Raw genomic sequence first — 12,739 nt, forward strand, 5'->3', positions numbered from 1 at the left:
CACTCAACACAAACTTGAGCAATGTATTGGTTTCCACTATGATGTAATGATTTCCTCATTAAAAACACTGTGAGGTCATAATGATCTATACTTTTCAGTCAGCCTGTGGTGGATGATTTAAAGCTTAGAATAGTTGTCAATGACTGAAGATATCCTCTTGCACTAGCTTGGATTTTTTACATTGCCACTAATTTTTAAAAAATGATTGAAAGATTTTACCTCTAAAACAAACAGCAAAAAGATTGTCATATATTTCATAGTATATCCAAATACAATAGACATGTAAGGTGTAAACCATTATCTTGAGGAAAAAAATAATGTTATCATTCATGTGAGGGATCAACTGAAAAATTAATTTCATGGTACGTGAGATTCTGAGCTAGTGAAAATGATTAAATGGTACTTATATGCACCAGTTTAACCTTAAGGCATGAACTGAGACATTGAGTCTATACTGTGTTCCATGTGTCAGTGGTTAGCTCCAATCCAAATACTAAGTAAAATCAATCACAATGAAGATAATTTTTGGAATTTAATCTTTTGTCAAACACTGTTGTACAAGGGGACACAATAAAAATTAACAGATGTGCTGATAAGACTTCTGGATACTTTCAGGTCAGAGAGCCATTTTTTGCAATCCCATGACCCTGCTCCTTCATCTTCTTAGGAAATCCAGCTCCTCAAATAAGGAACAGAAGCATCTCTTACTGATTCACCTATTACATGCACCTACCTTGCTAACCATACTGTGCACCCTGCTCCGCCAATCTTATGTTCCCTCACTTCAGTGAGGGAAATTTATTTAACAGATAGGACAGAAGCAAAGGAAATTAAGGTAAAAAGGTACATTAGGAGAGTGCAGGAGAATCAACTCACTTAATGTTCATAGCATAATGGAATGAAAAAGTATTTCCCCAATTTCTTATGACTCTTGAAATCTTTTCATAAGAACATAATCAGGAAAACCTTTACCTAGGCCAGGAAAGAGAGAAAAGAGGGACTGTTAGGTTAAAATCAATCATAAAACAGACAACTGCAAACAAGGGGAGAGAATTCATACTTCCAAGTAGGATATATGGCTGATAGAAACACATCTATTTCTTGCATTTTAGTAGCACCTATATATAATGGTACACAGAGGTGTTATTGCATAGACTATCAGAATACTAAATCATACAATATTAAAAAAATTATGCAGCTACATCCTCTATCGTAATTTTTTCCCAGCAAGTTCAAAACACAAAATAATGTCTCACCACAGAGAGGTCTATATTCAAGACTAGAGCCAATAAAACTTACTTTTACGACCATAGCCAGGATGTGTTGAAATTTCATTGAATTCAGCAGAAATAAGCACATGCATAAAGCGGTTAGTAAAGTCACTTTCATAGTGAATATTGGTAGTTACTAATAATGAATAATTCACGGATCACTCCAGTAACAAGTATAAGAGTACTGATTCAATTGCAACCCAAACTGGTTTTCTTGACAATCTATGAGAAAATCATACTGCCAGAGCTCGAACGTAATCTCTGGTCTACATATGAATAATTATTCCCAAACTAATGGATTTTTTTGCAGTGAGATTTGATGGTGAATAAATATTATCTGAAAAATACAAATATTATCCACAGAACTTTACATATTAGAGATGGTTCAGAAAGCCAGTCTAGCGCTCTGCTTAGGTTTAATTAAACGAGCAGATCACATTGAATTCATTGAAGATGTTTCTTTGAGCAAAAATGAAAATCCTATTATGACAGTATTTATTGAGCTTTTCCAGGCCTCAAATAGTATCTTACTCAGGGAGTTTTGGGGAAAAAAACCTGCAACTGAGTTCTATTCTTTTGTCTAATAATAAAATAAGATTCAATGCACAAGGAAAGTTTGATCAGATCGCAGGGAAGGTGAAGAAAAATCCACTACATATCACACGAAATCCATAAAGTAAAAGTTACAGGATGATATCTTCCAGTGTTTACTGTAAAATACATACAAGTATATTCTATTACTGGACTACACTATCAGATATAAATATATCAGATATGTGTATAGATATGCATACTATCTCTATTTGTAACATTAAAGAACATGCTAATCCTTATGATACAGGTTCTTGCTTTTAATATAGAAGTATACTTTTTCAGGATTTCTATATGATACAGCAATATAAATCATATTGATTGTAAGTATATTCTATGAACTTCATGTACTCTCCACAGTTTTTTCTTTAAATTTTTCTAGAATTTACCTATCTCTAAGTTATTTCATTCTGACAGCAATGCAGTTCTAGTTCATGCCAACTGTTCTCTTTAATTTATGAATGAGACTCGTTTCCTATATGCAATGTACTTCAACTGCTGTTCATCAATAATTCAATAGGTCTATTGTAATTTTTCTTCAGAGATCAATATAAATGTAAAAGGTATTTTGCTTTATTTTTGTTTTGTAATGACAGCACAGTTTCACGATAAATATATTTTACAGTGTAGTTTTGTTAACGGAACTGATTTCAGGATGCCGTAAGTTTTCAATGCAGCAAAGCTATAAAAATAAATAATAAAAAAAATTTTGGAGTCGATATATTTTAAAAGGGCAGTTATTTTCATGTTTACCATTTGGCAATTCCTCATTTTATTTCCAAGTCAACTTCTCTGATAGAATAGAAAACAGAAATTTGAAAACTGTTTTGTATCAGCAGCAATGCTGAATCAGTAGTATACCGGAGGCAAAATTATATTATAGAGATTTCCTTATTTGGTAACCAAAAAGTTTGAACATATTTAACTATTATCATGTTTCATTCCAGACAGAATTTTGGAATAAGACTTGAAAGACGTGAATTCTCGTCTCACAGAATCACACTGCATTGTCCATCTCTGCTTCTAGCCTTTATAAGTGTGACATCATAGTGTGATTTACAATTTAGTAGGCTCAGCAAAGCTCAAATAAAACTACATTATAGCAGAATCTATTCTTCTCAATATTGTCAACTCAAAGCCTTCAAAAACTACAGAGAGGGCCCAGAAATTGAACTTAAATTCCCTAAAATTTAAGTTTGAAATAAAATACAGACAATTTTTCCTACTACAGCTAATGTGGCTGTTCAGATCTGGAACACTGTGGTGAGTCCAGGAAGAATGTCTCAAGAATACATTGATTGGGGGTGTGTTTTGAGTTACCTACTGTGCCAGCAAAGAGGTCTCTTCAAGGCATGTATACCCAATGATAACAGCAGTGTGACCTCAGAAGAAAAAAACCACAGAATTCACAACCAATTAAATTTTGAGAAGACTTCAGTCTCATATTGGCACATAGTTTAGTTTAATTATTAGATAAACCTCTGCTGTCTTAGACTGTATTTGCAAACTCTGGAAAGGTCAGGCAGTATATCCTGTTTTACCATACCTCTATCCCTTCTGGTCTACCTTCCACTTCTGCTGTATTTTAAGAAAAAGTAGAACAGAAAATCTGCCATTTTGATTTTTAAATATTTTTGAGAAACTGTCTTTACTTCTTTTCAAATAATGTGTCCAAAAGATTATAGTTCCTGCAAATTAACACCCCTATTCAAAGCAGTTAGGAAAGGATAATTTGTATGGTTCTAAAGAACGAGAGGTGGGAGAAAGCTAATTTCTTCTGATGTTTTTGAGAACAGACTTTTCCTAAACAGCTTCACAGAATTCTTTGATTGTTTCATTACCTTCTGTGCCAAAGGTAGACAGTTGCAGAGATGATTTTGCACTAAGTCTGATGAAAGTGTTAAATATTTAGGTTTTTTATTTTTAAGATGACTACTAGTAAGATTTTCCAGACTTAAATGTGCCCTGCAAGAATAGAAGGGGACATTGCTGAGCAGATCAGAACCAAATTAAATTCTTATTATTTTTATCTATTAAAAGATGAGAGCATTACAACAGCTCTGGTTTTAATTTTTTTTCCTCTACTTCTTCTATATATGAAAGTCAGTACTCCTGCATATACTACCGATGTATCAGTAATCTCTTGAACAGTTGATCTGTAAAAATTACCATTTACGCTTAACTTAAATTCTTTCAAATTCTGTGGTGCCATCGACAGGCTGGAAGGAAGGGATGCCATCCAGAGTGACCTTGACAGGCTTGTGAGGTGGGCCTGTGCAAACCTCATTCAGCAAGGCCAAGTGCAAGGTCCTGCACATGGGTCAGGGCAATCCCTGCACAAATACAGGCTGGGCAACGAGTGGATTGAGAACAGCCCTGAGGAGAAGGACTTGGGAGTATTAATGAAAACTGACTACAAGCCAGCAATGTGCACTCACAGCCCAGAAAACCAACTGCATCCTGGGCTGCTGCTCTCGTGAGATCCCACCCACAGTGCTGTGTCCAACTCTAGGGCCCCAACATAAGAAGAACACGGACCTGCTCGAGCAGGTCCAGAGGAGGCCATGAAGATGATCAGGGAGCTGGAGCACCTCCCCTGCGAGGACAGGCCGAGAGAATTGCGGTTGTTCAGCCTAGAGAACAGAAGGCTCCAGGGAGACCTTATATCAGCCTTCCAGTCCTTAAAGGGGGCTACAGGAAAGATGGGGAGGGACATTTTCTCTGGTGGTGTAGAGATAGGAGAAGGGGTAATGGTTTTAAACTGAAAGGGGGTAGATTTATATGAGATATAAGGAAGAAATTCTTTCCTGTGAGGGTGGTGAGACACTGGCACAGGTTGCTCAGAGAAGCTGTGGCTGCCCCCTCCCTCCCTGGCAGTGTTCAAGGCCAGGTTGGACGGGGCTTTGAGCAACCTGGGCTAGTGGAAGGTGTCTCTGCCCATGGCAGGGGATTGGAGCAAGATGATTTTTGAGGTTCCTTCCATCTCCAATCGTTCTATGCTTCTATGATACAATTTTTAAAATGCTATCAGAAAAAAAACCTAGGCTGAGTAACAGCTAAAATGTGCAGAGGCTTCAAGAAAGGAAAAAAGAAAGACAAAAAAAGCTTATTTTCTTGCCAATTAAGCAAAAACATTGTTACATATCTGCAGAAATGCATCTGAAAAACTTTCCTTAAACCTACACATTATTCTCTCCAAAGGATCTTTCAGCATTTGACAGGTTGACTTGTTCCCATTGTTTGAAATTTGGGTCTCCTGCTGAAGTAGACTTACCCAGGCACTTTGCAAATGCCTATGGTGTTCCATTAAGAACTGCAGTTTTTCCTGTAACATCACCTGAGAAACACTGGAGAACTGATGCAAAAGTACTTTTGAGCAGTGTATGTGTGAATGGCCTTGACATGAATAAGATAAGCACTAATGACTTAACCTGCTTATCATTTTAATTTCTTATTCAATATACTTTGTCTGAACTTTTACAACAAGAATGACACCTACTGCATAAATGTAATTATAATTACTCTGTTGTATGGAGTAAATACACTCTTATAAGCAGCCACTTAGTGATAGAAATGAGTAGAGACGGGAATAAACCCTAGAAAAAAAATTTCCTGGATTTTTCCAACAATTCCTTTCAGACATTTTTCTAAGAAAATAAGGAAACACTAAATCCCTTCACATCTACATTAATTATCAGCTCTAGGTGTGATTTCTATACACTGATAGCAAAATTTAACTACTGTACTTCTGTACAGACAGTCTTGACTCAGTGTTGATGTGAATTCTTGGAGAATGCAAGCTTTGATTCTTGCATATGCAGTCACTTTACACTCATTTTTGTAGAAATATGTAAAAATAGAAACAAAACAAAGCAAGAAATTTACATTACTGTGAAGAGTTTATCAGGCCAAACAAAAAAAGAACTTGAATCTAGCATTCTGAAGTCCTACAAGCAGATAGACAAATATTTATAAATACATACACATCTGTGTGGATCTTCAAGAAAAATACACAAAATCATACACATACAGACATTCTGAAAATCAACAGGTATCAGACAGTCCTTATGTCAGACATACCTTCCTTGTATGAACTGCAAAATCTGCTGCAAAATTAACATCTGCAATATTGAAATCTTAGATCTAGAGTCGATTTTCTAGCACTAGAATACTTGGGGATAACAACAAAGGACTAACTGCACAAATATCTGCCCTTATCTGCTAATGGACTGATATTCTTAATGAAATTCAGGCAACATAGCATCTTATTCAAGCCATGAAGTTAATGTTTACAGTTGCTAGAATGCTATACGTACCTTAGTCCACTATTATAAGTTCACTGTTAATATAAGATTACTTAGAACTTTATGATTACATATGGAAGCTTATTTTTGGTTATTAGTAATTTTTACACCCTTGAATTGTTTAAAAGTCTCCCTAAATCCAGAGATTGTCTCAATACTTTTGTTTTTCATGGTTCATTTGCTTCTTTTTACTTTCTATCTGTGCAAGAAAATTCTAAAATCTGAAGTAACAGAAGTATTGAAAGAAACAATGACAACATTGTTCTTTCTAGTGAAAAAAAAAATTTAAAAATGTCGTTTCCCTTGAAATATCTTAAAACTTCACTTCTAGATAGTATTTCTTATAAAAAACACATAAAACTCCACACAAATGTGTGCTATACAACCATTTGATCTGTTTGAATCATGGTCCTCTCTCTAAAACATGTGTGTATCCTGCAGTGACTGTGTAGGTTCTTTACCTCCTTAATTTTCATTTGGCAAGTAGCCCAAGCCTCTGCTTTAAATTTCCCACTTGGTAGCACTAGTATGGCACCTGAAGAGTAATTAGTTGTAAGAAAGGGAATTTGAATTGTTTGCTGAGAAGGAAAAAAATGTGCATGCCTAATAAAGATTTTTCCTTGAGTACCTGCAACAACATTTATTTATTTCTGCTTAGAATGCACCACCCTTTAAATAGACCAGTGACCATTTTTTTTCAAACTTTCCAGAAAAACTGAGCCAAAGAAAACGGGTTTAGTTTTAAGATCATGCTATTTTGCTTTCAGTCAGTCTTTTACATTACAGCAGCACTTATCTTGGCACAAATTTTACCCTTTTTTTTTTCTTTTTTTTCTTTTTAAATTTTATTTCTCACATTTATCTCCTATGGATACCTAAGGTGTAGTCTTCTAGGAAGGCAAATCATGAAAATGTCTGAGCAAGCAGAATATTTTACCTAAATTAACACATGTAATTCTCCGTGAAGTTCATATTGTCCATGAAACTTTACATTATGATACTGTTTGTGAGATAGGCAGATCTCCGTTGGTTCCAATGACCTTGGAAACTCTTTTTGAACATTACATTACATACATAGTTATGCAAAATGAGTAACAGAAATGCAGTTTTCCCTTCTTCAGAAATTAGCAGTTCCCCAGCCCTAAGAAAGTGAAAAGTGCTGCTCCTGATACTGCTTTCTGCCTTCTGTGCAAAGACAGAAATGTAGAGAAGTTTGAGGGGGAGGGGATTTGATTTCTTTTTTAATGTCTGCCTCCTTCCAGCAAGTCCATCTGTTGTAGCACTATAATTCTGGAAGCAGGATGTGTGTGTGACCAACAGGAGACAATTACTGCAAAAGTGTTTGTTGATTCAGCTCTATAAAGGGCAGGCCAATCACTACAGTATGAATAGAAAAGAATTCCAGCTGAGGAGCTGCATATAGATTAACACAAAATACATATATATAAATGAGAATGGGGAAAACCAGAGAGGAGTAATAGTATGGGAAAGGATTAAGTAGGAACGAAGACTGAAGTAGAGAAGAAAGCTGGCATTTTTGGGGCTGTTAACCAAACAGTTTACTAGTCTCTATTTTCATAAATCTTCTTCTCTAGCTTTCCACCTTGACAGAGACAGATGGGATAAAAAGATATGGAACTGGTCTGAGTCCCTTTTGGAAGAAAACTCCAACTGCCTTGAGCACTCCACTCTTGGGGCATTCAGAGACAGTTGGTCTCTCCAAAAGTGGTTGTTATTCATGGAGGAATGGGTGATAGTTCATGTGGATGGACCAGACTCTCAGGAAAGCTCCCAGACCACTGGCTAGAAGTGAAACTTCCCTCACCCATTTGAAAGCAGGTAAAATGTCAGCACGAGGACCACTTCTTTTTCAGAAGGATTAATGAATTCTGTTGATACAATAGTAAATCAGGCCACAATATCATTTGTACATAATAACTGATTCAGAATTTCATATAAAGCATGTTACTATATAACATTTCATAATTTTGATCATAAGAAATTAAGGGAGAAAAATTAAAGTTATGAAAATGTCAAAGAATTACAACAGAATTAAACTCAACATTGTAAGACACCATAATGAAAAGTATTTACCTCTATGGTCACTTTACTAGTTTGAAGTCTCTGATCAGCCAAATGTAGCTGAGTTGTTAGTTTTTCGTTCATTTCTTTAAATCCCTTCAGAGAAGACACTGCTGTCTTCTTTTCATTCTGTAAAACAGTTATCTGCTGCTGCAGTGACTTAATTCTTTCCCGCAGTAGAGTAACAGAGTAGCCTGGTTTCCGGACAATGGTACTTCTCTTTTTTGTTCTGTTGACTAAACATAAAATGGCATGTTAGTAAACTGACAGATCATCATAACTAAGACGATTTCTGATTTTTCTTTGGCCCTTCAAAACACCGTTCTAGCCCCTAAAGTATTTCTCAGTGAACAAACTGGTAAATTAATTCAATTAACCTGTAACTGCTCTATGTTGTTTTTTTTCCAAAGTGCCAACACTGAAAACTCAACAAAGACTTGAAAGTTAAATGTGGCTCAAGTTTCTGATTGGTATTTCCGGAAATAAAGGCTTCAGCATCTTGTTAACATCATTTTTTTTTAAGGTCCAAGACAAAATACAGTTAATTTTGTTTCATTGGCTGTGGTGGCTACAAGAGACAAACAAGAACATAAGGTAGTGAAAAGCCTTATTTCAGTCAATAGATTCAGTAAGTGAGACTTAGTAAAAATAGAGTGTATTTTAACTGTGCAAAAAGATGCTGTTTGACAGCCACTTTTTATACAATTTTACTATAAAATAATGAGCTAAATCTGAAAATATACTTACTCAAATTTAAACAACCAAATCCTGTAACAGCGTGTAAGTGGGTTTGTGTAATATATAGAAGAGGTTTTGGAATACCAGGCAGGAATGCTTTGTCAATCTCATTTACGAAGTTGGCAAAACCCCCATAATATTCCTACCTTTGCTTAGAATTAATGGATAAGATGTTATGGAACAGCAGATCTTTCTCCTCTTGGAATGTAACTTTTCTAGGTGTTTTTTCTTTGAATGGCCCTAAATAAAAGAAGAGAAGCACAAGCTAGTGACTCTCCATTATGGCACACCAATCACAATACTCCAAAGTCTTCCAGTTTAAACTGAAACAACAAAAATTACTTCAAATAATACAGGCAATTCTAAGCAATTTAAACTTGAAAACCAGTCTTGCAACATCAGCCATCAAAGATTACAAATTTCTGTCTTTCCCATCAGATGCTGAAAACACAAAGAACTGTTACGGGTAAATCATAACCCTTTCCAAAGAATCCCAGAAAAAAAAGAAGTGTCTGTTAATGCCTACATTTTTTTTTTTTTTAATAAGATACAAATTTACTTGTAGGAAAAAAGATGGTGTATATTACTTGAAAGCCTATAATATCCTATTTTTCAAGATATTTAAGTGAAAATTAAAAGGAATAGCAGACTTACTAGTTCAAAAGGAGGAATATCAGATTAGAATATTGAGCTGTAACTGGAAGATGCATGAATATACATGAAAATATATTAATATATATGTTCAGGTTGACATAGCGCTGAGGGATCTGGCGTAGTTGAGAACAGTCAGTGTTAGGTTAAGGGTTGGACTAGATGATCTTCAAGGTCTTTTCCAACCTAGATGATTCTGTGATTCTGTGAACATGCAAATACAATCCCTGTGTTTGCCCAGGGTTTAACAAAAGTCAGCTGCATGTCTTTTAAATATCTGATTTGAAAAATCTTCTATTTCTAGAACCAGTCAAATGTTCACTGACAAAAGCAGAGACTGAAGAAGAATGCTGCTTGCAATATGTAAAATGAAAATGGCCAGAACACGGCTTACTCCAAAATCAAAGTACTATTTCCCTGTCTCTGAAATGCTTAGTATATTCTGAAACACTTTTATTCTGGAACTCTCTAACATTTATCTAGTTTTTTAAGTCTTAAGTTCTCAGTTTCTATGTGATACCATGTATCTGGAAATATTCAAAATGAAAATAGCTCTTCGTCAAAGTGAAAAGAGTAAACAGCAACATATCATTTACTAAATGCACTGAACAAATTACTGACATTGTAGGATAGCTTAGCCATTGGTTCTAGATTCGTGAAATCATTGCATTATTTGAAGGATGGGGCCATTGGATATGCTAGAAAAAAAGAAAAGAAACATAAGTGCCAACTTTTCAGACTAAAACCAAAGCAAAGAAAACAAAGGTCAAGCTCTTGTAGGTCTGTCTCCTTTGAGAAGTCTTTTAATTATTTTATTCCATGTCATAAAGACAACAATGGAAACCAGTACTCAGACCTTATCAGTATGATGCAAAGATCCTACAGTCACTGAAGACATGGAATTGGATGACTGATGCTTGTCTGAAATGGTGATTATATGCTACAGAAAACAGCTCTCAACAGATGATGGGCAAAATAGATGAAGACATCCACTCCAGGCCACAGCTCTGACAAATGTATGAGCTGTAAGAGAGTGTCAATTACTCTCCTGACACTGCACGGGGTCTTATACATTTATACTGCATGGGGCAAAACTGAGAAAGTCCTTGTGTCATAAATAAGCTCATCTCCAACACCAGGCATAGCTCATGAGTCAGGAGATTTGTCTAGCCTCTCTTTGTATGAGAATACCATGACCCAGTTGGAGTGTCCTTAAATCCTCTGGAGGATTTAAGATTTCTGTTAAAATTGGTGTTCCCAATTGTCAATACTAAGCCTTTTTGCAATACTATCTTCTGTATACACAAGCCTCTGCAACAGGGGACTTCTGCTGAACCATATTTACCTGCTTAGGGCTCTTGGGATGCTTGCTGTGTATGCTCCAAGAGCACCAGTCTGTTACGCATGTGTATCAAAATATATCTGTGTTTGTCCTTTCCAGTAGGAAGAGAGCTCATACAACATAGAAAAACAGGAGAGGTGCTGGCTGTGTCTACACTACCAAGCGACAGCAAAGCCTCCTGGATTCCCTGCCTTGTATATACTCACTTAGGAGCAGCAGGAGATAACAAGAGTTATCTGTCAGATTTTCACATATAACATGTGCACCTGCTCATACTGTGTATTCTATACCAACAGATGGTTGCAGAAAAATTTATCTTTTTTTCAGCTCTTCTGCCAGAAAAATAGATCTTTTGATGGAAACATAATCAAGAATAACAGAGAATTTGTATTTTCTTTAAAGTTTTGGAGACTAATAAAATATATCTGTTTTTAAACTCTTTATTATACCACCATACATAACAGAATTTCAAGCTAGTTTTCCAACAGCAGAAAGTTGTTCAGTGTTTCAGTATTTTTTTTCTTAATCTAAGAAACAACAATATCTGCTGGTGTTTTAAATTCCATGAACTGAGGTGATTTATTTCGGTAAACACAGGAAGGAATAAATATTAGACACTGTTCAAAAGTCCAAAAATGAGTTGTCTGTCATAGATTGTACGGAGCCTCTAAAGACTTTGAAAATGACCAGCTGGCCCTCCTCTTTGACAAAACAGCATACAGATGTTAGGAATGCGACAAGGGGTTCAAATACTCAGACAATGAATGTAAATGGGCTAAGCAGCATGCTAAAGCACCCTTTTCTCTAGATAGAAACTCCTGGACAGAATCAAAAGTATCTTTCTAAGATGAGACAACTCTTTCTGCACATTCTAAATGAACTGAGAAATGTTCATGCTTGATTAGCCAGGACATCATTTTGCTAGAGGGGAGGAGGGGATGTTGCTGCTTCCTTGTTATGGGTTCACCCTGTTCTTTATGGCTTTTGTGATGGACAGAGTTTAACAGGATGGCTGCAGCAGTCTTTGTCTAGACTATGAGAAAGCAGGACTAGCTTACAGCAGCTTTAGCTTTTTTAATCATCTTTTGCGCTCCTGACAGGCCCGCCAAATACTTTTTCAATACTTTTTCAATACTTACTTCAAAAAATATTCTAAATGATAATAAAACTATTCACTGAATATCTGGAAGCACATTTTCTTTTCAGTTTAAAACACAAGTCGAATTAATTAAGAAGGGAACAGCAGTGATAATACTAACTATCAAACTCCAACACTGCACAGGAGAAAAAACCAAGTACTATTACATACCTTTTTATTATACCACTGGTTTTTGCCTTCTAAATGAACATGGTTGCAAGGCTTTTGACTACCTTGTATTTGCTTTTTCCCCTGTTGTTTACTTCTATCTGTCAGTGGATCAGTGTTTTGAACTGTCTTCATAATCACTGTTGGCAAACTTTCAGAAGTTGGTACTTCAGAGTCACTAAAATAGCATATTCAGGAAAACAAGACAAACCAAAGGTAAACGTTAAAAGTTCCCAACAGCCAATGCTTGAGTACTCAGAAAATAACGCATGCAAGAAAGAAGATAAGGTAATATAAATTTCAAACAGTGCTAAATTGACTTATTCAACAGATGTTTACAAATACGATAAATAAGGAATCTCTGAAACAGTCTTATCAAGTTCTACTCTGTCAAATGGAATCTCAATCTACAACGCACAGAGGTCTGAGTCTTCATTTGCTTCTTAATGGATAG

General features: G+C 35.7%; 1 protein-coding gene across 1 annotated transcript in view; it reads right to left on the reverse strand.

Annotated features, from left to right (window-relative positions):
• The window catches only part of CNTLN (centlein), a 199,441-nt gene that overhangs the window by 49,610 nt on the left and 137,092 nt on the right, over positions 1-12,739 (reverse strand). The window contains exons 14-16 of the mRNA XM_074931653.1: positions 12,289-12,463; positions 9,133-9,226; positions 8,261-8,484 (exon numbers count right to left, since the gene is read on the reverse strand). Of these exons, the coding sequence (XP_074787754.1) occupies positions 8,261-8,484; positions 9,133-9,226; positions 12,289-12,463 (493 nt within the window). The remainder of the gene's footprint in view (positions 1-8,260; positions 8,485-9,132; positions 9,227-12,288; positions 12,464-12,739) is intronic.

The sequence above is a fragment of the Athene noctua genome, chromosome Z, assembly GCF_965140245.1.
Source record: "Athene noctua chromosome Z, bAthNoc1.hap1.1, whole genome shotgun sequence".
Taxonomy (NCBI): Eukaryota; Metazoa; Chordata; class Aves; order Strigiformes; family Strigidae; genus Athene; species Athene noctua.